Raw genomic sequence first — 23,631 nt, 5'->3', positions numbered from 1 at the left:
GCAGAGCCAGGAAAGACAACTCTGGCATGAATAAGATTTGTATTTCCTTTTCTTAAGTAAAGTGGAATAAAAAGTAAACTTATTTTGTCAAGTTCCATACAAAAAATAGTGTGCAATGAATAGTTTTCAGAGTAAAAAGGATAATAAAGCAATCAAAGCAAAGCACTAGTAGAAAAGGAAAAGTTCAGTGAAACAGATTTCTACAGAATCCATCAGAAGTTTCCAGCCAGCCAGGAGCTGTTGTTTCTGTCTCAGAGGACAAAGGTGGAAAGGTATCAGATCAGCCTGCTTATGACTGTGCTGTTCCAACAGCTGTTGGGCTTGTCGGAAGACAGAGACACATTTGCTGTGTATTGTATATCCATCTCTCGCTTAGTGAATTGTGAAGTGTATAAATGTGGTTTAACTTGGCAGTAATGCAATACATAGAATTTGCAGAGTAATTGGGAAAGCAGAATAAAAACCTACACTTCTTTCTTTGGGTGTCAGAGCCTTGAAAGGGTGGCAGTAATATTTCATTGTAAGCAGTGTACTGATTTTTCCAAAGTGATTAAGGGTGACCCCAAAAAACTCAGTTAGAAAAAAAAGATGTCCTTCTATCAGGGTAAAGTCAGATGTAGCAAGGAAGACTTGTGAGTTAAAGAAAACATGGACAGTGTCAAGGAGTAGTTCTCAAGCAAGGGAATGAGAAATTTGTCCAGGGAAGAGGGGTTTGAGAAGCAGTTTCTGCAGGTGACCCATGGGAGGAGGGACACCTCAGGGCAAGGCTCACGATCTCATGCTGATGTGAGGGAGCCTCTGCTGTTCTCTGTAAAGGGGATAAAGGCCACAGGCAAAGTGTGCGTGGGATTGCGGAAAAGAGTTTGATACCAAGCTAACACTTTTAAACAGGAAAGCAAGCATTAAGGGCATAGGATATGTATTAGCAGGTTCTGGGAGGGAGAAAAGCCATAAGCTGTAAAGTCTGCACACTGTTGCTGCAGTGGTCACTGATTTGCAAAGTACATCATATATGATTTGGAACAGCAAGTGCTGGGATGTCAGTGCATCCTCAAGTTAATGAAAAGAGCAAGGTGAAACAGTTAATGAATAACATGGTAAAAACAGAGTGATCATCATCTGTCTGCAGTATAGTGGTACTTTTCCTGAACAGAGAACTCTTGTTGAAATCCGACCTCTTAAAAGATTTTAAAAGAGTTAATGTTCCACGTTTGTGTCAGGTTAGTTCAGTTTTTTGTCCTCTCTTTCCCTCTTAACAGCTTTTGTTCCTTTCAATAAACTTTCTTCTCTACTTTTCCTCCTAGACCTGTTTTTAAAATTAATTCACTAACACATTCACTGAGAACAGTTAACACTTCTAGAAAATTGTTTCCCTCTGTCATCCCCCAGTTTCAGCCCAGCGTTCTTTAGGTCATGCATAGGTGTAGTGCAGCATCTACCAACGGCAAATCAAGCAATTCCAGTAATCAGCCTTTTCAGTACAAAAATACCACAGCAGTAAGTTCTTCAGAATTCTGGGCTTGGGCCCAGAGCCCATCTGCCTTCTTCCCTCATCCTTAAAGTACTGCTGTGGCAGATTGGAAATTTCTCTTTCCCCACTAGTACCAGCAGCTAACAGGGTGCAAGCATACTTGGTAAACACTCCTCTTGGTTTAACTGTGCTGCAGTTTTAAGGATAATATTCATTTTCTCAGCTATGGAGCCATGTTCTACCTTTCAGTGTATATACAACAATAGAAAACACTTCTAAAATTGCATCCATTATTAGTATGTATTGATCTTACAGTTCTGCTGCACTGGATGTTCCCTAATTCACAGAAGAAAATTTAGAAAGTGAAGGTGGTATCTGCGTTCACATTGTTTTGTCTTTGTGCTGGCCCTAAATATGTGGGTACTTTTGCATTGTTTTGGTCTGGGTTTGTATTTTTCTTACAATACAGTTGTACTCTGGGTAAAGTTGGGAACACAGCATTGTCAATGAATGCTACAATATGGCCCAGGGTTTCAGGCACTGAGCTAAAGCTTACTACAGCTGTCAGTTCTTGAAGTTCTTCATTAGCTGCTTTTGTTACTTGGATCTGCTTGCAGTACATTTTAAGCTTTTGAAACAGGAAAGGGAACACATTAAATAAAATCAGAGATCAATGTGGTTAATCTTTTCTGGTGATTACATTTCTAGTAACCTAGATTTAAGTTTAATTATTCATCCTCAGGGAAAGCACTGGACAACAGTGCTAATGCCTGGTATAAATGGTATTTGTTTCTTCACGATCATTGCTGGGAAAACACTTGCCGTCATAAAGAGGTTAAAAGAAAAAGTTGTCTTTAGTACCAGTGATCTCTGTGGCTTATTTGCTAATGCTTGTTGCAACACTTATCATTCCTGTAGAAATATCTGTCATATGACAAACTGGTTACATTTCTGTAGAGCACAACTGACTTCTAGAAATGTCTTAAAAAAAAAAAAAAAAAAAACAAACACAAAAAACCAAAAAATGAGAACTGAGTGAACTTAGAGACATAAATTCCCTGCCATAGCAAAAGAACAGTTTGTCTGCAAAAAGACTAGAAGAAATCAGAAGATCAAACTGAAGAAAGGAGGAAAAAGTAAGCTTGGAAAAGAGAGTGGAATCCTCTGCTGAATTTTATTTGTACGTTGCAGATAAAAAATGGGGGAGGAAAATCTATTTTGTGATTGTGAGATGAAGAGCATGGTTGCTATTCCTGGCTATGGCATAGCTCTATAGAATAAATCTGATCTTCAAAGGTGGATTTCTGTAATGAGATCCCTTTTATCCTCCCAAATCTCAGGCATTTGTCCCTGTGCTCTCAGAAAGATGGACCAAATTTTTACTGCTACTCAAAGAACTCACTGCAGTGACTGCAGACCTGGAAATTTGTAACTATTCCCTTCATATACACTTTAGGACCCTGAAAATCTCCCAGTGAGTTGCAGACAAGGAATATTTCTCCCTTTTGTAAGGTGACTCCATACATATTCCTACCACCTGTACTTGGGAACTACATAAGGAGAATGTGCTGGATGCAGGTCCTGCATTCATATGTCTAAAAAGCTATTTTTAAGCACCTTTGGATCTTTCAACATGAAAGGTCTACCTCAAATGAGAGCATTAGAAGCTGGTCAGCAGAGGTTCTTTTGCCTACTTTCTATATGCTTTTCTTTTATTTTTAACTGTGTTTCCTCTTTTTCTTTGTAGCTTTCAGAGGACATAAAGAAAAAATGGAAGTGAATAAAAAAATGTTCACTCACCTCTTTTCATCTTGGAACTACTTCAGCTCACATATCTTCTGCCTACAATATCAAATCCAACCTCTTTTTCATGCTTAAGTTCTCACCCTGCATCCTTCAATGTCTGACTGTGTAAATTATCATTAGGCATTTCTGCTGCCTTTAATGGTTTCATTTTGAGGAAATCAAGCTCATACCTTTTCTCTTCGTCTTTTCTATAGTCTGAGCTATTTGATGAAGAATTAGATCTTTTGGCACAATCTCTCTTTTGTGAACAGCTCCTGCCTGTCTGTAATCCAACATAAACCTTTCATTCTTTTTTAATCTCTCCCCGTTCATCAATTCCTATGTTCTCCTCACTGTTCTCTTTGTATGATCAGTGCAATATTTAGGAGTGTTAGAGATCCAGCACTTCTTAAATATAACTCCTTGATTTGCTATTGTTTGTATCTTCCAGAAGCACTTTCTCAGCAGATATTTCTGCCACGCAGATTTCAGAATTTAATTTAGTAATTGAATATCTTTTGACTAAAAGTGAACTAAGTACAAAGTCTGTCCAACTCTCACCAATGACACATTTAGTTCCACAGACTGTGCAATATGAAATAGGGAGTGCCATTTCGACAAGTGGGTATGCACTTATTGTTTCCTCCTTGAGCAAGACAGATCACAGTCATCTTCCCTAAGTTAGTCCAATTTTGCAAATATTTTAATATCTGTGTTGGTGTCATAAACTGTTTGCCTCAACTGGAAGAAGATCTGCGTAACACCTTATTTGTTCTCACTGTTGTAGGTACGATGGCTGAAGTCTCAGGTTTGAGGGGGAACAAAAAGAGGGAGTCTTGAAAGTTTTCAAGGAAGTTGGTTGTCAACCATTCTCACCATCACCATCTGATGATAGATAGGCATGAGTTCAAAATGCCAAGTGAACATGATTTTTTCAAGTTACCATGAACAGGACCTAAAAGCCAAATATTGTTCTTTCTGTTTCCAGATTGGTGCTTCTCTGTTTGCCAGTAACATTGGCAGTGGACATTTTGTGGGAATAGCAGGAACGGCAGCAGCTGGAGGAATTGCCATCGGAGGATATGAATGGAATGTAAGTGGCATGCATTTAAGTGAACATATTTGTGACATCAGGATTATCTGCAGAAGTTAGTCAAAATAACATTTCCTAATAATTTAGGACTGTCAAACTTTGTGCTTGGCAGCACTTGTTTTCTGTACAGACCAGTAAGTGCCAATGTAATCTACTATTTAGCTCATCCTCCTTGGTCCTTGTCCAAGCCACTGGGAGAAGATGACCCTTTCCTGTTGAATGAGGCTTTTTAGAGAGCATTTGAACCAAATAAATTGGTGGATTCTCTTCTCTAAACATATCTTTTGATTACCTTTGAAGTATTTATAAAGAGCACTTTTAGACTGCAGGATGTTGGGAAGAATTTATCAGTTTTGTAATCCATAGTATTTTTTACAGCATTTTGCAATGTGGGAATTGTTGAAGGGGCTTTGATTTCTTCACAGGCTATAAGAAATTTTGGACGTCCTTCACAACAACCTACATTCCAAGAATCTTTTCCTCTTTACTTTATCCTTCCTCTAAATATGTGTGTGTTTTGCTTATGGTTGCTGTATAGGGTAGAGATATCCAAGCTGACTTCAAATGAACTACTTGGGGTACCAAGAGTAATGTTAACTGCAACAGCACAGAGATTCACATGAGCTAATTCAGTCCATCTCCTCGTATTCTCAGGCTCTGTGGGTGTGAATAATAATGCCCTTGTTCTGCTTAATTCACCTTCATGGAAAGGATTATACCATGACACAAAAGACTTAATGAGCGTACATAGGTCGATACTTTCCTTGCATTTAATTCTGCGCAGTGAAAGAAGCGTACCACCCTGAGGGATTTTGCTTTTTTCCTTAACAAGTAGATGATTGCTGCAAATAGTCAAGTACTCATATGATATAAATATTTAAGAAGATGTATAAAGGCTAAAATGAACTCTGAGATGTGCACAGGTAATCTGTCATCTTTCTCTATTTGCTTACACTAGTCCTGTAGCAAAACTGATTTTGCTTCTCTTTGTACCAGAACTAAGCAAAACAAAACAGAACAAGCATTGCTTGAAATTTCATGGTATTCAGATCTCTAGGACCCATATCCTTCTTCAAACATATCCACCTCTAACACTTCATCTCCTAGGAGATTCTCTGTGGACTACTATCAATACACAGTGTAGAAGAACTGTTGTTTAGGAAGAAGCAATGATGCATGTGTGTATTTGAGCAGATACATTACATAGTTCACTACTTACAACATAGCAGAACTGGTGTACAGGTTAATAGACATGGTGGATATATTGCCCTTGACTGTATAATCTGATTCTCCTCTTGAAAGAAATCCTAAGTTTGGCTGTTATCATGCTTGTGTATCTCTGTTATTCCACAGAAATTATTTCTAATTAGTATTAGTATGACAGCAGAAGCTGAGCCAGTATTTCTTGTCCGTCTTATGGTTTTGATCTAAGGGCAGAACTTAAAAGATATGGTTGAAAAAGCCCTCTAAGACCTGTGGACAGAATAAATGCAGAGAGCAGGATTTTATTTTACTTTTATCGACTTAAATATGTACAACTCTGTATCAGACAGCATTTGCTAGCCATTTAAGTCAGAAAACTGTGATACTGCAGTACAGTAGGACCTATAGTTCACAAAATACACATGGTAACAGAAAATATATTATGAAATGGTAATGTGGAAATACAAAATATTTTACTAAGTGCATGTGGTACATCCTGTACAGTATGTGGGATTGTTGTGAAACATACGGCCATCTCAGACAGACCCAGTGCAGGAGGCAGTTAATGATCAAAATAATAAACTAAAAGAAGTGCTACTCTCCCTAGTACCTAGTTTTGTGGATGTCACAACATACCATTGCAACATACCTGATTCTGAGTGGGAAAGTACCCTGCATTAGTGGCTCTGGGATCAAGATACTAGCAAATAGGTCTCAGGTAGCAGACTTCACCTTCCTTAATATTTCCCAGAAATGGTAGTCTTATGGGCTGGTTGCATTTTAAGCATTGTTAAACCAGGCTCCCTGGGCCTGCTCTGAAGAGGGCTAGGTTAGTCTGGTGTTGCTAGTGGAGTGGTGCTTTGATCCTAGAGGGCAATCCTGTGAGCAGAAATTGGCTGGTTTTCTATAAAATGTATTATTATCTTGTGTGCTTCTCTGAGGCATCTAGCATGAAATCCAGGCTGCATAATGCCTGACAAATTTTTTGGCCAACATTTCATTCCCAAATTTTCAACTGTAAATCAAAGGACAGAGCAGTTCCTCCTCCCTTGGACCCCCACAATACCCAGGTTTATGCGGTTTCAATGGTCTCTAGCTGCTATTGGGTCTGATAAATGGTCTTTGGGAGTGCTATCTAGAGAGAGGAGGCTAATTCTGCTGATCTTGTCTTGGTTGCAGGCTCTGATATTTGTGGTTGTTCTAGGATGGCTGTTTGTACCCATCTATGTCAAAGCTGGGGTAAGTCAAAACAGTACGTTATGCTTTTCTTTGCCGCTCATGTTTGCAGATCAGGTCTTGAATATTGCAAAGCCATTATGAATGGCATGTGATCTGAGTGTGCTAGAACTGTACTATGTCATGTCTGTATGTATTTGAAAAGTGAGGATTCTCTGATCTGAGATGAGAGGTACTTGGTACTCCCTCCTTGTTCTTTGATTCCTGGAGCTGCTCTTCCTTGCAACTGCATTTGCAGCATCCCTCCCTTTGCCCTCCACTCTTACAGTATCTGACTAGCAAAAAACTTTCTCTAATTTACTTTGTATCTGTTCCCCGTTATCTGAAACCTTATCTACCCTCCCTGCAGGTGGTGACAATGCCAGAGTATCTGAAGAAGCGTTTTGGTGGGAAACGGATTCAGGTCTACCTGTCAATCCTTTCTCTGATCCTGTATATTTTCACAAAGATCTCAGTAAGTAAAACTTTTGCAGCATTTCTTCCAGCCTACATTGATCTGAAGAAAAGAAACTCCCATTTACAGTATTGCTGATGCAATTGGTCAATTCTTTCTGATTTGGAGCCCTTGGTTGAATTAAGGACTGTGACAATATGATTTGTGTTTTCTTCATTCTGTCTAGTGAGATTGTGTATCCAGGTCTGTTCTGCAATCCAAGTTTTTTCCTTCCTGGCAATGTCTCTTAATGCTTGTTGTGCTTTCTTTTTTAGGTTTTAAGGTTTACTTCTACTTATGCTCTCCTCCAGAACAACTCAGGGTGGAGGGAAACTTGTATTACATTACAGTCTATTATCCTAAGGATCTGTGAAACATGTGGCAGGAATTTTTGTCCCCAAACTTCATATTTATCTGTTTTAGCATCCTCTGGTGAACATGCCATCAGTAATATAGATGAGGGAAAAAAGCAAGAGGGCTATGGAGAAAAAGAGAATAATAGGAATTAGAAAATAAGGGAGTGGGGAAATGCAAAGGAGGGAAATTATAACAGCTGAGGTGAAAGGAGGGAAGAGGAGAGATTCTTTTAATGGGCAAGTGTATGAAGTGGTTGTGTTGCTGTGAAGTAGTGAAGGGAGCTGGTATTTTCCCTATATCTTGAAACTAACAAGCCCCTAAAGAAGTCCACAGTTCAGGCATACCTCAATCTGTTGTTTTGCAGAAGTTGCCATGGCAGATTACTCTTTGCCCTCTGAATGGGAGCTGAGTGATAATAGTGCAATTTAAGCTAAAAGATTGGCCTTTTGCTCTCATTCTCACGTCTTCACGATAACTGATCCTTAGAAAGGTTATAAATTAAACAGGTTGGTACTGTGGAGCTGGCCTCAGAGTTGGATTTCTATATATTTCAAAAGGATTAGTTAATTTGCTGTTGTTGTGCTTAACTACCATAATAAGAAATCCCAGGTATGAGAGAGTTCTGGCAGCTCTAGCAGCTGAGCAAGTTCTCCAGTTGGATGACTCACAGACCTATTCTGCAACACATGTTTGTAATGAGCCCATCAAGGTGTTACGTAGGTCCTGAATTTACTATCTTTTATTTCCAGCCTCTATCATGCCTAAGGATCTGGTCATGGGATTTCACTCTGTTTCAGTTGGAGTGTCTTGCTTCCGGGCAAGACAGATTCTCCATTTAAGCTTCCAGTGTGGTCATGAGGCTGAAGCACCCTCTCCAGCTCTTGTGGTCCTGTCTTATTAGGGAGCAAAGCAATAGTCAAGAGATCCATACAGCAGCAGATTACCTGGGCCCCACTCTACCAGTGGCCCATCCCAGCTTCTCATCAACCCAATTATTCCAGATGTGTGTGGGCAATTGCCATGGAGCTGGGTCTCTGAGCCATGCAGGGGAAAAATCTAGTGTACAAGTTCCTCTAACCATTTCTCTTGTTTCCCCCATCTGCCCAGAACAACTCTGACATTGTCTGTCCCACACAAATATGGCTCAGATTTCTGTAGTATACAAACATGTCTTCTGCATTGTTGTCTTATGTCACCGTATTTGGTAGGGCAGGATTTGCCCAGGTCTGATTTACTTGCCATATCTTATTCAGAATAGGCAGAACAGTCAAAGTCCTTGGAGGTTTCAGGTACTGTCAGAGGATGTCAGAGTAGGTTTTTCTATACCATGCTATGCAACACCATGGCCAAATTGTCTCCAGATGAACCAGCTCCAGAAGCAGAAAGGGAAGGGCTGTTCCACCCTGAACCATAGCTAACTTCTTTGTGCTGCGTAGAGATATGCATATTATGTGAAGCTAGCACAGGTCTCTCTTCCCAGAGGCACGTTGTATATCCAAACATACCCATGTGTTGACAATCCATGCCATAGCTAGCTTGGAGATTTGCATTTTACTTCCTTGACTGCTACTTTTGCGAACACTCCCTTGTGATCTTCGGGGCTTATTGAGATTTGATATAGAAGGATGAGTTTCCGCCCTGCCCTTAACGGGCAGTCACACCTATCAGTTTGGCAATGATACTGCCACTTATCCTTGTAGAAGAGTGGCATCTTGTTTCTGGGGTAGTTATTTCATGGGCTGCTTCCTTGATGTGTTAAAGTATTATCTAATGTTCTTAATAATATAATTATTGCAGTGCTTTCCAATGAACAGTATAATATGTCATGTCGTGTAACTGCCGGCATGCTCTTTCTGGCACAGTGCCCACCACCATGTGATGATCAGATTCCCTTTGCACACCTCTGTACAAGGTTGTTACCATTTCTCTCTTCTCCTGCACATTTCTGTGTATTTTTTATCGATTTCTCACCTTGTTTTGTGGCTAATGAACCACTCGCCAGACAAGGCCACACTGCAAGGTGTTATCTTTGGGATCAGGACACACGTGATCTTTGAGCCCAAAGGATTTCTGTTGGACAGGTGCATCACATGTATGTGCTTCCTAAGCACGCAGTACTTTTTGAGTAATGCCCATAGCAGCTTTCAGGGGCTTGCTAGCCACTAGTGTTGCTGATGTTGGTCATTATGGCAAAGAAAATGGCCTAGTAAAAATAAAATCTTGATGGAGAGTAATTGACTAAATTATGATAAGACAAAAGGGAATTAAGACCTGAATGCTTTTGAAGAAATCATAAATTGTAAATCAGAATTTCTAAATGTATCACAGCATTTTCTTTACATTCATTGTGCATAATTTCAGTAGTAAATATATGGGTATAGGCTTACCAGGGGGCAGAGGAGGTAGAAGGATAACCTCCTCTTAGGACTGTATGGTGTAGGCTGTAAAGAGTATGTGCCACTGCCCTGACTCCCACATTAACATTGCAGCTGGATTCACTCAATTGGCATGTGTTCTGCCAGTGGTTCCTGCATGATCTGTGGATGGCTTTGGAGAGATAGCGTGTAATGGAAGGGAAAGATTTACTCTGTTCAGAGATAAGATAAGGATTAAATAGTGTCCGTAAAAGAGTATTAATGGAGAAACAAGGAAATACTGGAAGGAAATAATCTAATTTGGAGGGAGGAGCAGTGAAGTTGGAAGGTAACTCAGCAATTCGAAGAAGCTGATATATTGCTCAGGATGCTCAATAATTAACTATACATTTCTTTCTGGGGGTCATTTTAGGATCATTAATATTTAATGTTATGTAGGCTAAACTAAAGCTAAGAACAGTAAAAGAAAGACCTGGGACATAAGCTGGTCAGTGCTGTGAAAAGATAGGAAGAAAATATTCCCATAGAGAGAAGGGACAAAGGATATGGTCTAACAGCCACTGGGGTTAAGAGCTAAATGTGCTGGTTCCCAGTTCCAAACTAAAACCTATAAGAAATCAAATCGTCTCAAGCTGCTCCAGAGGCAGAATTTTGGGAGTGGGACTTCTGTTGTGATTCACACTCTGCTTCACAGTTGTTTTCTGCACATCAGGGCAGTAGGGTTGGAGGACCTCATGCTGCAGATGTCCGTACCACTTCCTCATTCTCCAGAGTGAACTAAGGGTGAGATCATACCCTGCAGTCTCGGTTTCAGTGTCTCTGGAATGAAGAGGGTTTCTTCATCTGGCGTCTCCCAGCTAGCCAGACTACATAACTGCTTATTAGTATATCTGCCCTGCCTTACCTCAGCCTAGCCATGGACAAAAGGGGTGCAAGTGCCTGTTCTGTGATGACAGGCTCTGGTTGCCCCACAGCCTGGCCTGTGGAACCTCCTGCTGCTCCAGCAAGCTGCCACCTAGCAGCTGCCCTGCAGTAATTAATTGTGTGTGCAGGCTTTACCCCAGGGCACATGTAATGTTGTTTATCTTTGTTTCTCAGACCCTGCATACAGGCAGTTCCTGCAGTATTTTGCAGCTCCTGCGTTTGCTGGACGCCACTAGGACTTGTACTGTTAAAGGAAGATAGGACTCCCTGTATAGAGCCCTCGTATAGGTGGTGTGGTATACAGAAAGAAGGCATGCAGGTGGGATTGGAGATGAGCCCATGAACTGGATGCTCAGGAGCAAGGATAGGTACAGATGCAAATCTCTAATGAAAGCATAATTTACAGTAATGCATTACAAGTGCACTGGGGTAGATTATTCTGATTGCAAACTTGGATAAATAACGTTGATGCAAATTATCTCTAAATCAGGAACTGATTTAATGTGATTAAAATCCCAGAGTGTTACTCTGAAATCTGAACAATTTCTTTCTTACACAAGAGCTAAAGGTCTCTTCTGTTAGCCAACTGATGTCAAGTATTCTGACAGGAACTTAAAAATAGAGGTTATATAAGATGTTTGCCTTTAATCACCATTTGTCCTGAACCAGCAAGACTAGCTATACCACACGTATGCAAGCGGTAAAGAAAAAGTAAGGGATTTATAGAGCAGCATTTAATGAAGAGAACCGTGCCGTGTCTTGGAGGTGTCACAGAGTCCATCCCTGCACATAGCAGCAAGTGTAACCTGAACTTTAAGTAATTTGTTATTAAGCTGTCTCTCAGTATGTAAGCACAGAGTAGTGAGGTGACTGTTCCTAGCTAAAAAGATCCATTGCAAAAGACCTGGATGTTCTTTGAGAAGTGTTACAACTCTTGTACTGAAAGCAGCATGGCACTGAGAGGAGACTAGCAGTTGTACTAAAATGGCCTCTGTTTTCTTTTTGATTTTTTTTTGGGGGGGGGGGTGCAGTACTATAAGGGGGGAGTTGTGTATTTCAGTACCTGCATCATGAATGTATAATATGCCATCATCATGAATTTAAACATTGGTTGATCTATCATTTTTTCTTTTACAGGCAGACATATTCTCTGGAGCTGTATTTATACAGCTAGCCATAGGGCTGAATCTTTATTTGGCCATAATTATCCTGCTTGCTATTACTGCTCTTTACACCATCACAGGTGAGTTTGCAGAGCAGTCTGATAAATTAAAGAAGCTAGGGGAGCCAGAAAAAAGAGAAGAGGGGAGGTGGGTAAGAGGGGAGAAATGAAAACCTGAGAGGGGAGTGATTTACAGTGGTCTTTGTTTGAAAGAAAGAGGTTATGAGAAAAGTGGGGGGGGGGGGCGGGGGGAAGGATTTGCACGCGGGCTAACCTGTTTGTCTTGACTTTTCTTTGCCATTAGGTGGCCTTGCAGCTGTGATTTACACAGACACCTTACAAACATTTATCATGGTAGTGGGATCCTTTATTCTCATGGGATTTGGTAAGTAAATCAGATGAATTAAACTGGAATGTTCAACCACAAATCCCACAGTGGCTATGGAAATGGATCCTGCAGTGTGGAACCCTGTTATATTAACCAGAAGATGTCAGTTCATATACCTATTTACCAGGGATGAAGATAGGCATGCTGCCAAGCCCTTCAGTCATTGAGACCACTCCATCTCTAAAGCACAGGTGAAAGTGTAAGGTAGTATATAGCATCTCATGACAGAACAGCACTTGTGATGGCTAGTGAGGTAAAAGCTGAGCTGTTTGCAGGTGATAATGATACTCTTGAGAAGTTCAGAGAGCATCTTGTTTCAAGATTGTAATTTCATAGATATTCAAATGCTGATGCATAAAATTTCGGATTCAAAGTGAAGAGCTGTTGGTCACGTTGCACGTTTTTTCCTTGTTTCTAGATGCTAGCTTGTGTTAAAACAACCCAAACATATTTTAAGTAAGCCTTGTAGTTGATCGGTGGAAGTCAAGATATTGCCAGCTGGACAAAAGATATGAACTGAATGTTTATGAATAGGACAATGTGTGTGTCCGGAAGACCATATGCATTTTAAAATCAGAAATCATGCTGTTAAACAGAATTAATAGGAAGGGATCATAAGAAAGAAAGGAATAGTGATAAGATTCTGTGAATTTGTAGTGTCCCTTCCTTATCCTTCTAGTTACTCAGCACTTGGTTTTCCTCTAGCTAGGTCTTTCACTGAAGTGAAATTATTCCACCATTGTTACAACAGAAATAACTTCAGACTGACCTAACCTGGTAAGACCCTGCCTTAGGTTCTCCCTAGGTTAACAGTGTGTGGAAACAACGTATCTTCATTTCACTTTTTGGCAAGGCATGTATAAGAGATGTGGAGCCTAAACCAATGTTTGTGAGCTACGTGACAGAAACCTAAATAGAAAGGTCACTTTGGTACTTAGATTGTGTGAATCCTTACAAAACACTGTATACTGTTTTCTGAAAATGTTGATGTATACTGGCTAGGATTTTTTTACATCCATATTAAGGAGGCTTTTCTCACATTCTCTGTCTCTGTTGGGGATTTCAGTACTAAATACTTCATTGCTATTTTTACTTTCTATTTTTCAGCATTTGCTGAAGTAGGAGGGTATGATGATTTCATGCGAAAGTACATGGAAGCAATTCCATCCAATATCTCCTATGGGAATACTACGATTGATGCAGAATGCTACACTCCTCGGAGGGATTCCTTTCACATCTTCCGAGATGCTGTCACTGGAGATCTGCCATGGCCAGGGCTTGTCTTTGGTTTGAGCATCATTGCTTTGTGGTACTGGTGCACAGATCAGGTAATGTGGAAGCCAGATGCCTCAGAAATGCCAAACACAAAACTCTGCAGTCTGGCGTGATCTAGGGGTACTCTTCTCCCACTGTAATTCAAAGCTGGGTCACAGAAATGGCAGTTATTTCAAGACTGGTCAGTGACTTTTCAGTTTCTGGTTTCTAGACCCCTCCCACATGTGAGAAAATGGAACGGGTGTTCTTTCAATTCTTCTTATGCACTGTGCCCACCAGATACCATGTATAATTACTTTCTCTTTTTTTTGTGTGTGACCATGTGTAAAAACACAGAGAGGTTGTAATGTGAACATTCACTTAGGAAACCATGTATCAAATGATCCTGGTTAGACTGCGTCTAGATATGATTCCCCATTCAGTAGTCTGAGTTTGTTTCCTATTTGTGTGGCTTTCATCTTTGCATGCACAGTCTTGGGAGGATGTTCTTTATATGTCAGGTCTTTCAGCCTGGAGACTCTTCCCCAGTCCTCCTTTCTTCTGCCTAAAACCTATCGTCCAGTTTCCCTGAGAGATCACACTGACATGAGTAGAGGAAAGTGTGCTCCTGCAACTGCTACATGAGAATGTGTCCAATCTCTAGCAACTCTGCTGCAATCTGTCTGCATTCTGAATTGTAAGAAAGATAATCTTCACAATTTGTAAACAAATGAAAAAAAACCCCAATGTAACTGTATCTATTGCTCATGTAAATATTTTATTCCTTTTTGGCTTTTTAGCCTATCTGCTTTAAGAACATCTTGTGAGAAAGAGGCTTACCTCTTAAACATACAGTGGATAAATGATATTTTACTTTACTTATTGCAAATATATCCTTTGATTTTCATGTAGTTTTTATTTTTCCTAGTGACAAAAATGGTAAATAGGTTCTTTCACTATCACAGTGGTTAAGAAGTATCTTGTATCTAGAACTTGACATGGTGTGTTCATGGAAATGCTATTCTTGGTTGAGTCATGCATGCTTGCCATGTCTCATTGACAGGTTATTGTCCAAAGATGTCTCTCTGGCAAGAACATGTCCCATGTGAAGGCTGGTTGTATCATGTGTGGATACCTGAAACTGTTGCCCATGTTTATTATAGTGATGCCTGGAATGATCAGCCGAATTTTGTATACAGGTATGCATATGTATACAGAAATGCAAATTTCTTCTTGCTGTCTATCTTTCACTGCCCATCTGTCTCAATTTCCTATTCTCTGTCCCTTCCAAAATACCTGTTAGATTGTCATCTTGTCATCCAAATTGTCCAGGCACATGTATGCATAAAACCTAACTTCACTGTGAGAAGCCACAGGTCTTCCTCTTTTCCCTGATCCCAGGTTTCTGCTAATGCTATTGCTGTCCGTTTTAGGAGAGAGAAATTCCACAGTGTCCCTCCCTAGTTGTTTGTTTGTTACAGCCCCACTCTGGCTGAATGAGTGGAAAATGCTGCCCAGGACGGATACTCTGCTGGCAATCAGAGGAAGAGGGCCATCAGTCACAGTAATATTCTGGGCCATGGACAGTCCCAAGTGCGGTGTGGGGGAAATGCCAATCTCCCTCCTCTCTAACCATCAGTGTGTTTAACAGCAGGTGGAGGAGAGATGTTCAGATTGGAGGGAAGGGTCTTTGTGTTCCTCTCCTTGTTTTTCTACTTGTTCTCCTTGTGCTGTTCAGTTCTGGTCTGACAATTAAAGCTGATTTTTTTTTTTTTTTTGGGGGGGGGGGCCTGCAGCACTTTACAGTATTCTTTTAGAGAGGAAAGGAAGGATAGAGGCTTAGAATCACCTTCCTCCCTGCCAGCAGACCAAGGATGATATCAAGCTTGCCAGTCCAGTGGTTCAACACAGAGATAAATTTTCGAATCTCTACTAATTTGGGAGCAATCTGTTGTTTATATGACCTTGTCTAACCCTGTCTTGTTATCCTCTCCTCAGATGTGGTGGCTTGTGTTGTGCCTGAAGTCTGCCAACAGTACTGTGGTACTGCAGTTGGCTGTACAAATATTGCTTACCCAAAAATGGTAGTGGAGCTTATGCCAAATGGTAAGACACTGTCTGTATTTGTTTGTTTGTTTGTTTTAAGAAAGATGAGGCTGCCAGACTGTAAAAAGAGGTAATAGAGGTGATAGAGGGAGCTCAAGTCCCAGATTTAGTTCAAAAATTCTTGCCAGAACTATGTAGTATTAATCAGAGGGGTAGCTGTAGCTGTAGGTGCAGAATAGCTACACGCTGACAGTGTCAGCTCTCAGCTGGCAAATACTGGGTGATGAAATGGTAATTGATCTCCCTTTCTGTGAAGGTAAAAAATAACCTACTTTGCCAATGATTTATAAAAGACTGTCTCTGCTAGGATTTCTGAGTTGGAGGCATACACCTGCAGTCCTTCTGCTAAACCCACTGAGGTGGGAGCAGAAAATATTCTATGTACACATTGTCCCACAGGACACCTGTTCAATGAGAGAATAAGGCACCACTCTGGAGAAGACTACATACACATAGAAGATAAATTTCTGCAGAAAACCACAGAGCTGGTTCATAAGGCTAGATAGACAGATTATGATATTATACAGACCATGGTACTTCCCTGGTATCTTTAGTACTTGCCCATCGTATTATAACTGTTGTACATAGTATTATTAAAATACTACAGTACTTCCCCATACTGTGTTGACTAGATCATACCATCTGGAAAAGTGGCTTACTCTGATTTTCAAACAGTAAAAGAAACTTTTTGTTTTCCAAACAACTGGTTTACAAATGTACCGCAAGCAAGTGAGCACCTGCCTGCAAACAAGAGCAATTATTTTTGTAACTGTTGGGCAAAGTCTTTCCTTTTTATTTCAGCATTTAATCAGAACAGCATTCACAAAAGAAGTACCTATGTTCTAAAAGCTCAAGAGTTGCCCTATCACTACTGTAAATAGCTTTTCCAAAGCTCAGCAGATGTCACTCTGCTTGCATTGCAAGCATCAGCACATAAATATGCCAGGCACACTCATAGCTGGCTGACTTGAAAGGGTCAGACAAGCAGTATGGATAGTGCCACGTACCGAGACTCTTCACTGAATGCTCATCCTGGTTCACATATCTTTGTATTTCAGGTCTGCGGGGTCTGATGTTGTCAGTCATGTTGGCCTCCCTTATGAGCTCCCTGACTTCCATTTTTAACAGCGCTAGTACTTTGTTCACTATGGATATTTACACCAAAATTCGATCACGACCATCTGAGAAAGAGCTTATGTTAGCTGGAAGGTAAGTGGAGCCGAGCCGTACAAACATAGCCAGCCCCAGAAGCTTTACAGACGTCAGCCTCCAAAAAATGCACTAAGTGCCTCGGTGAAAACCTGCTTTTGCAGCGTGCGGGCAGTGCAGCAGTGGCCTCCTGTGGCCAGACAGGCTGTCCCACCCTACACTTTCCTTTTGGCAAACAAAACCACCCTTGCTTCCAATTTAATTGACAGTGGTGCATGAAGTAGCTAAACTAATTCTCAACACTTCCTACTGCTATTCAAAGGGAACTATTTTAAAATATCTTCATAGACTTTGTGCTACACCATACTACAGCATGAATGAACTAGTTCTTCTAGTTGATCTGCTATTGATTTGTCTCTAGACATAACAAACAAAGAAGAAAAGTGATTTTCTATGTTTTGATTGCATGTTTAGCTGTATGCTGACAGATATTTGACAGACACAATATCCAACTTGGATTTCTTTTGTTTGTTCAATGGTAATTGGCCATTATAATTGATTTTGCTGGTTGAAATACAAAATGGACATTTAAATTATTGATTAATTGCTGTTTTTTTCTTTCTGATAGATGCTTCTAAGCAGGTGGCTAATTGAATATCTGGCTGTGTTTACAGGGCATTTATGTTACTTTTAATTGGCATCAGCATTGCCTGGGTTCCTGTGGTGCAGTCAGCTCAAAGTGGGCAGCTCTTTGATTATATTCAGTCAGTTACCAGCTACCTGGGACCTCCCATTGCTGCTGTCTTCCTGCTTGCCATCTTCTGCAAGCGGGTCAATGAGCAGGTACGTACAAATTAGGAAGCAGGTATGCTGCATGGTCCTTTAGGCATTGGGAGAACTGTTTTTTTGTTCTGGTGTCTTTTGTTAGCAACTTCTTCCTGTTCAGTTTAATCCTATTATAGCCCAGGGATTCTGTGTTTCCGTACCCTAGGACCTGAGGTTTCAGAGATGACTTTGAAAAAGTTCTTTGCTAATCTGATAAATAAACAGTCACCTAGGAATTCCTAGATAGCTCTAAAACTTCAGTTATCTATCACTTTACCAAGAAGTGTGTCAAATGGGGAATTTATGGAGACATATTTGAAAGTAATCTTTTAGGATATTGGTCACCAAACTGCTTTACCAAACATATCACCGTTCACCACCTTCTTGACCGCTGTATATTTCGTCAACAGCCTTTTAAACAAATATGCTGTTGTTTCATGCATTGTTTCCTGTTGTTTTTAGGACCTAGTCTGGGAATCACTAACTTTGATTCATAGAGCAGTGAACTGAGAAATATTGTACTTAAGCCTTTGTAAGTAACTCAGAAGGCATGAGGTCTGTCACATGCTTTGGTGGGACCATAGGCCAGTCATGGTAACTGTGGTCTCAGACATTCTGAAAACTCAATACTCAGGAATTCAGTTTCTTTTCTATAATACTAGAAATAACAGTAGTTGCCTATCACTCAGATTTGCTCCAAGGAGGATTAGTTCAATGAGAAAGCCTAGAGAGAGAAAGTTTTTTAATATGGCTCGAACTTTTTTCTTACTATTTTCTCTCGAGACCAGTTCAATGGTTATTTGTGTGTATATCCAAGAAAAGCCTGTTTTACATAAAAGGTATGTTCCATTTCCCATCTCAATATGGCTAAACCTCACAAATGGATTAAATCTTTGTGCCCTTTGTGGAAATCTGTCATTGACTTTAGCTGGAATTTTACTTGAGCAAGAATTCAGTGTAATCCTTGGGGGGCTGTGTACACTGCACACTTTAAATTTGGGTAAATAGGGGAGACAAGCATCAAAACTTCTGAGAATTGGAGGCTTGCATAAGATAAACTCCAATATTGTAATTACTTGTAAGATTTATCAACATTTCTTGCTCAGAATCATTCTTCTTTCTGCCAGAAATGGAATGAACTATCTTGTCCTACTCCAAAACCTTTTTGTAACTTTGACCACTAATAATTAAAACTGTTTTGTTCTTAAATGCAGCATTAAACCTAGAATATTTTTTAATCAGGATTTGTAGATTTGTGTTACCATCATTAGTTTTTTGACTTCACAAACTCAGAGAATAGTTGAGATTGGAGGGCACCTCTGGACTAGTCCAACCCCTGCTACTCAAAAGTAGGGCTAACAAGAGCAGGATGCTCATGTCCCATCCGGCTGGGTTTTGAGTATCTCTAGGGGTGGACACTCCACAATGTCTCTAGGCACCCTGTCCCAATGTTCAATCACCCTTACAGTAAAACAACAAAAAAATTATGTTTAAACAGAATTTCCCATATTTCAATTTGTGCCCAGACATACCTGTGTGTCTTTTATACTTTGAGCTAGAGTAATGTATACCTACCAGCAAAACATCCACCCAAAGTATCGAGAATTAACTTTTAACTAATTACTGACAAGGTCATTAGGAGATAAACCAGACGTATGTTTCAGGAGGAATGACACACAATTGCTAGCTGGTTCCGTCATGCTAGAACTGTCAGGGATTTAGCCCTCAAAGATAAAAAGGTACGAGAACAACCCTTGGTATGTGTAGTCTGTGGCTAGAGCCTGTCCTGTTGTCGTGGTTTAACCCCAGCCAGCAACTAAACACCACGCAGCCGCTCACTCACTCCCCCCCACCCAGTGGGATGGGGGAGAAAATCGGGAAAAGAAGCAAAACCCGTGGGTTGAGATAAGAACGGTTTAATAGAACAGAAAAGAAGAAACTAATAATGATAATGATAACACTAATAAAATGACAACAGTAATAATGAAAGGATTGGAATGTACAAATGATGCGCAGTGCAATTGCTCACCACCCGCCGACCGACACCCAGCTAAGTCCCCGAGCTGCGATTCCCCCGCCCCCCCCCCTTCCCCGTTCCTATACTAAATGCGACATCACATGGTATGGAATACCCCGTTGGCCAGTTTGGGTCAGGTGCCCTGGCTGTGTCCTGTGCCAACTCCTTGTGCCCCTCCAGCTTTCTCAGTGGCTGGGCATGAGAAGCTGAAAAATCCTTGACTTTAGACTAAACACTACTGAGCAAGAACTGAAAACATCAGTGTTATCAACATTCTTCGCATACTGAACTCAAAACATAGCACTGTACCAGCTACCAGGAAGACAGTTAACTCTATCCCAGCTGAAACCAGGACACCTGTGTAAGGAGAACATTGTATGGAGACGGATGAACTTTGAGAAATGAGCTGGATAAGGTGTTTCCCATATTCTTTCTCTGAGCTGCTGGTCATTGCTGCTTTCAGTTATATTAATACACTGAGCTGTAAATACGGTCACTGAAAGTATCTGAGTTAAAACCCATGTGCCAAAGGCAACGTAACACATAACTAACTACCTCTGTGTTTCCTCCAGCAAACTATTCAGGGCTTAGAGCTTATTTCCATGCCTGAAATTACTCATTTTGATACCTTCTGTCACTTTGTCTGCAGGGTGCCTTCTGGGGCCTGATGGTTGGACTGCTAACTGGACTTAGTAGAATGATTGCAGAGTTTGCCTATGGAACTGGCAACTGTGTGGCCCCTTCCAACTGCCCATTCATCATCTGTGGGATTCACTACCTTTATTTTGCAATGATTCTTTTTGGGGTTTCCACCATCGTCATCCTGGCAGTCTCCTTCATGACTAAGCCCATTCCTGATGTACATGTGAGTATTACTGCAGTCCTGCTCCTCCAGAAATGGAACTCAATGAAACCACTAGTTTTAAACACTGGTACTTGGTATATTACCTCCTGACATTTCACCTACCCACATCATATAATCCTTGTAAGAAAGCAAAGGAAATAATTTTCATTTATCTGTCACAAATCTTCAGTGACTCCTAATAATCTTAGACATTGACTTAACAGACATTTGGGATGCAATGGTCTTACAGCTTGTTCATGTGCTGGCCAGACTGATTTGTCTCTATGTAGTAAGGCTGTGGATTTATAAACTTATTTTGTTTCATGGCAGCTTTACCGCTTGTGCTGGTCTTTGCGGAACAGCAAAGAAGAACGTATTGATCTTGATGCAGATGAGGAGCAGGACAAAGCTGATGAAAAAGATGAAGAATCAGGTAACTGTTGAGTATCTATAGATTCTATCAAAGTATTTGAGTATCCCTATTTCATTCCTGGAGAAACATTAACACGCTTGATATTCAAAGACAGTCCCACTCCCCCCCAACAACAAAACCTCAAATCCCACATATTTAAATGGTTAGTAAGCTGCTTTTTACCAAACTATCAAGCTTAGTGTAAATCAGAAGTGAAGTGGATTTGATGGGAGAAAAATCTTTTTCTCTAGGTAGCTAGTTGGCAGTTCTAGGACTAAAACAATGGAGATGCTTTAGGTCAGAGGTGGTGTGCATTGGCAGAACTGTGTGCGACTCTAGCCCTTGGAATGAAACAATGAGAATTCACTTGGAAATAGGGAGTAGCAGCCAGGATTGAAGGAGCAAGGATCTGGTGTAAGGCACTATCAAAGCAAATTGCCAGATATCCCTCTGGCCAAAACCACCTGCTCTCTTTGCTGGCTTTCTGGTTCTGCTGCTTTCAAAAGTATCCTCAAATTCATTTATTTGTCTTTTAATTAAAAGTGTAGAAAGTATTGAAAAAAATGGAGCTTAAGCTTTGCAGCATGGTTTGCTTCTCCGATATCAGACCAAGTCTCTAGGCTGCAAAAGGCTCACTTGCAACATGTAGAAAATCACTCTTTTTCCAGGTGAGCTGTGAAAACACAGTATTAACTTGATTCTTGTACTGCCTTGTACTAAAATGTTTCCATGTAACTATGACAATAAATCAGAGCTGCTGCATTAAATATAGGAATGTCCTCAGTCACAGAGATCTTCCAGTGCATGCAGTGATCCATGCTTACATTTCATGACCAGTGTGTTATTCCTTCCAGTTAATAAGGAAAGTGAAGAAGAACCAGGATGCTTTAAGAAAGCGTACAACTGGTTCTGTGGCTTAGATCAACAAAAAGGACCCAAACTGAGCAAGGAGGAAGAGGAAGCATTGAAGAAGAAACTGACTGACACAAGTGAAGTGCCGCTTTGGAGAAATGTTGTGAATATCAATGGCGTCATCCTATTGACTGTGGCTGTATTTTGTCATGCCTTCTTTGCATAAACCTCTGATTACAGTTCTGAAATTGTACTGTATTGTCAAGCAAAACCAATGACTTGTAGATTTACAGAGTTAGATAGAATTAGTATTTTCACTGTCTACATTTGTAAACTCACTGATTTTGTGATCATAATTTCAAAAATCTAAAGATGAAGGCCACTGGGATTTCAAGAGAAGAGAATTTCTGTTTAGACATTGAATCAATCCAGGGCTCATAGAGGTTCAGAACTTCCATCCAGTATTCTCTCAGCTCATGATACATTTCATATTTTAGGTGAAGAACAAGCCTGCATGAGCCATATTTCATATCACGGTTTGTGAAGTACCTTTAGGGTTGATTTTCAACCCTTCTTCTTCTGATCATTCAAATTCCTTTTTTCCTTTGCCTGTGATAATTTGATTGCAAAAAAACCCACAACTGAGGGACTGTATTATGAATTCAAATTAAAAAATCATTTTTTGTTCCCTCCAAGCATGGGATATCTTAAGTAAAGGATTGATGTATTTGACACTATAACTAACTTTCCATTATAACTTTTTCCCTCCTTTTCTCACTTTTCATTGTGTTGTGTTTCTCAGTAATCAGTGGAACACAAACTGAATTGATCGCATTTTGAAATTAAGGAAAACATGTCTCAATGATCTTAATAAGAATTCTGCTTATGATAGATTGTCTGTTTAAGGTTAACTTCAAAAGGTCCTCCTCTCTTTATATTTTAATATGTATCTTTACCTGAATGTGAAGCTTTTTTATACAAAATACGTATATATACACATGCAATACATTATATATATGCACTATATATATTATATATATTTAAAATATGTGTGTGTGTGTGTATATATATATATATTTATTTCTTACTGATCAATTCCCATCTTGGTATGTCAAAATTAATCTCTACCCACAATGACTAGGACCTCTTTATTGTGGGGTTGGTGTTAATGTATTGCCTCTTTCTATGGACTGTACTACAAAACAGTCCATGAATGTGGTTAAAAGTCCAAAGCATCAAAATGCTGGGTTTGCATTCTTCTTTCAAGTACATTTGAGGGCTCTATACTGCTTTTCTGCAAAGCTATAATTCTTTCTTCTGAAGATTTCATTGAGAAATAGAATTCATGTGGTATGACAGGACGAGTTAACAGTTCATGAAGGAAAATATTCACAGCTGTGGGATATTAGCTAAACCAGTCTGATTGTCTCCACTTGGTAAGTTTCATACCAGCTGGAGAGACAGGAAAAGATAGATTTAACACTTCAAAGCAAAAAGCAATAGATCTTCTTATCATCTAATTCAGCTTCCTGGGGAATCAAGTGTAAAAAGAAGACATTGGTTGCTGTAGTCAAGCTGCGCCACAATTCCTTGTTCCTGTTGCGCACGTATTGTGGGATGCTGCATTGCCTCAAAGCATTTCAGTGTGATTCTACAGCAGGATGCACTGGACTTGCAATAAGTGCATCTGAATAGGAAGCCAGTGTAGGCTGTCTGTATGTGCCACACCACGCTGCTGCTAACTC

At 40.2% G+C, this 23,631-nt stretch overlaps 1 protein-coding gene across 2 annotated transcripts in view; it reads left to right on the top strand.

The window, feature by feature from the left end:
• SLC5A1 (solute carrier family 5 member 1) overlaps positions 1-22,859 on the top strand; it is a 28,698-nt gene extending 5,839 nt beyond the window's left edge. Inside the window, exons 1-14 of one of the 2 annotated variants that reach the window (XM_052797792.1) lie at positions 1,151-1,220; positions 4,245-4,349; positions 6,732-6,791; positions 7,138-7,242; positions 12,015-12,120; positions 12,344-12,424; positions 13,535-13,755; positions 14,745-14,880; positions 15,680-15,787; positions 16,846-16,996; positions 17,611-17,779; positions 20,428-20,643; positions 20,953-21,055; positions 21,889-22,859. In XM_052797792.1, the coding sequence (XP_052653752.1) occupies positions 7,147-7,242; positions 12,015-12,120; positions 12,344-12,424; positions 13,535-13,755; positions 14,745-14,880; positions 15,680-15,787; positions 16,846-16,996; positions 17,611-17,779; positions 20,428-20,643; positions 20,953-21,055; positions 21,889-22,112 (1,611 nt within the window). In that variant the 5' untranslated portion in view covers positions 1,151-1,220; positions 4,245-4,349; positions 6,732-6,791; positions 7,138-7,146 and the 3' untranslated portion in view covers positions 22,113-22,859. Of the gene's footprint in view, positions 1-1,150; positions 1,221-4,244; positions 4,350-6,731; positions 6,792-7,137; positions 7,243-12,014; positions 12,121-12,343; positions 12,425-13,534; positions 13,756-14,744; positions 14,881-15,679; positions 15,788-16,845; positions 16,997-17,610; positions 17,780-20,427; positions 20,644-20,952; positions 21,056-21,888 lie in introns of those variants that run through there. The other variant, XM_052797791.1, reaches the window with a different exon arrangement.
• The last annotated feature ends 772 nt before the right edge of the window (positions 22,860-23,631 follow it).

Source organism: Harpia harpyja, chromosome 9 (genome assembly GCF_026419915.1).
Source record: "Harpia harpyja isolate bHarHar1 chromosome 9, bHarHar1 primary haplotype, whole genome shotgun sequence".
Classification (NCBI taxonomy): Eukaryota; Metazoa; Chordata; class Aves; order Accipitriformes; family Accipitridae; genus Harpia; species Harpia harpyja.
Note: the sequence above shows the minus strand (reverse complement) of the source record. Positions and strands in the feature narration are given on the sequence as shown.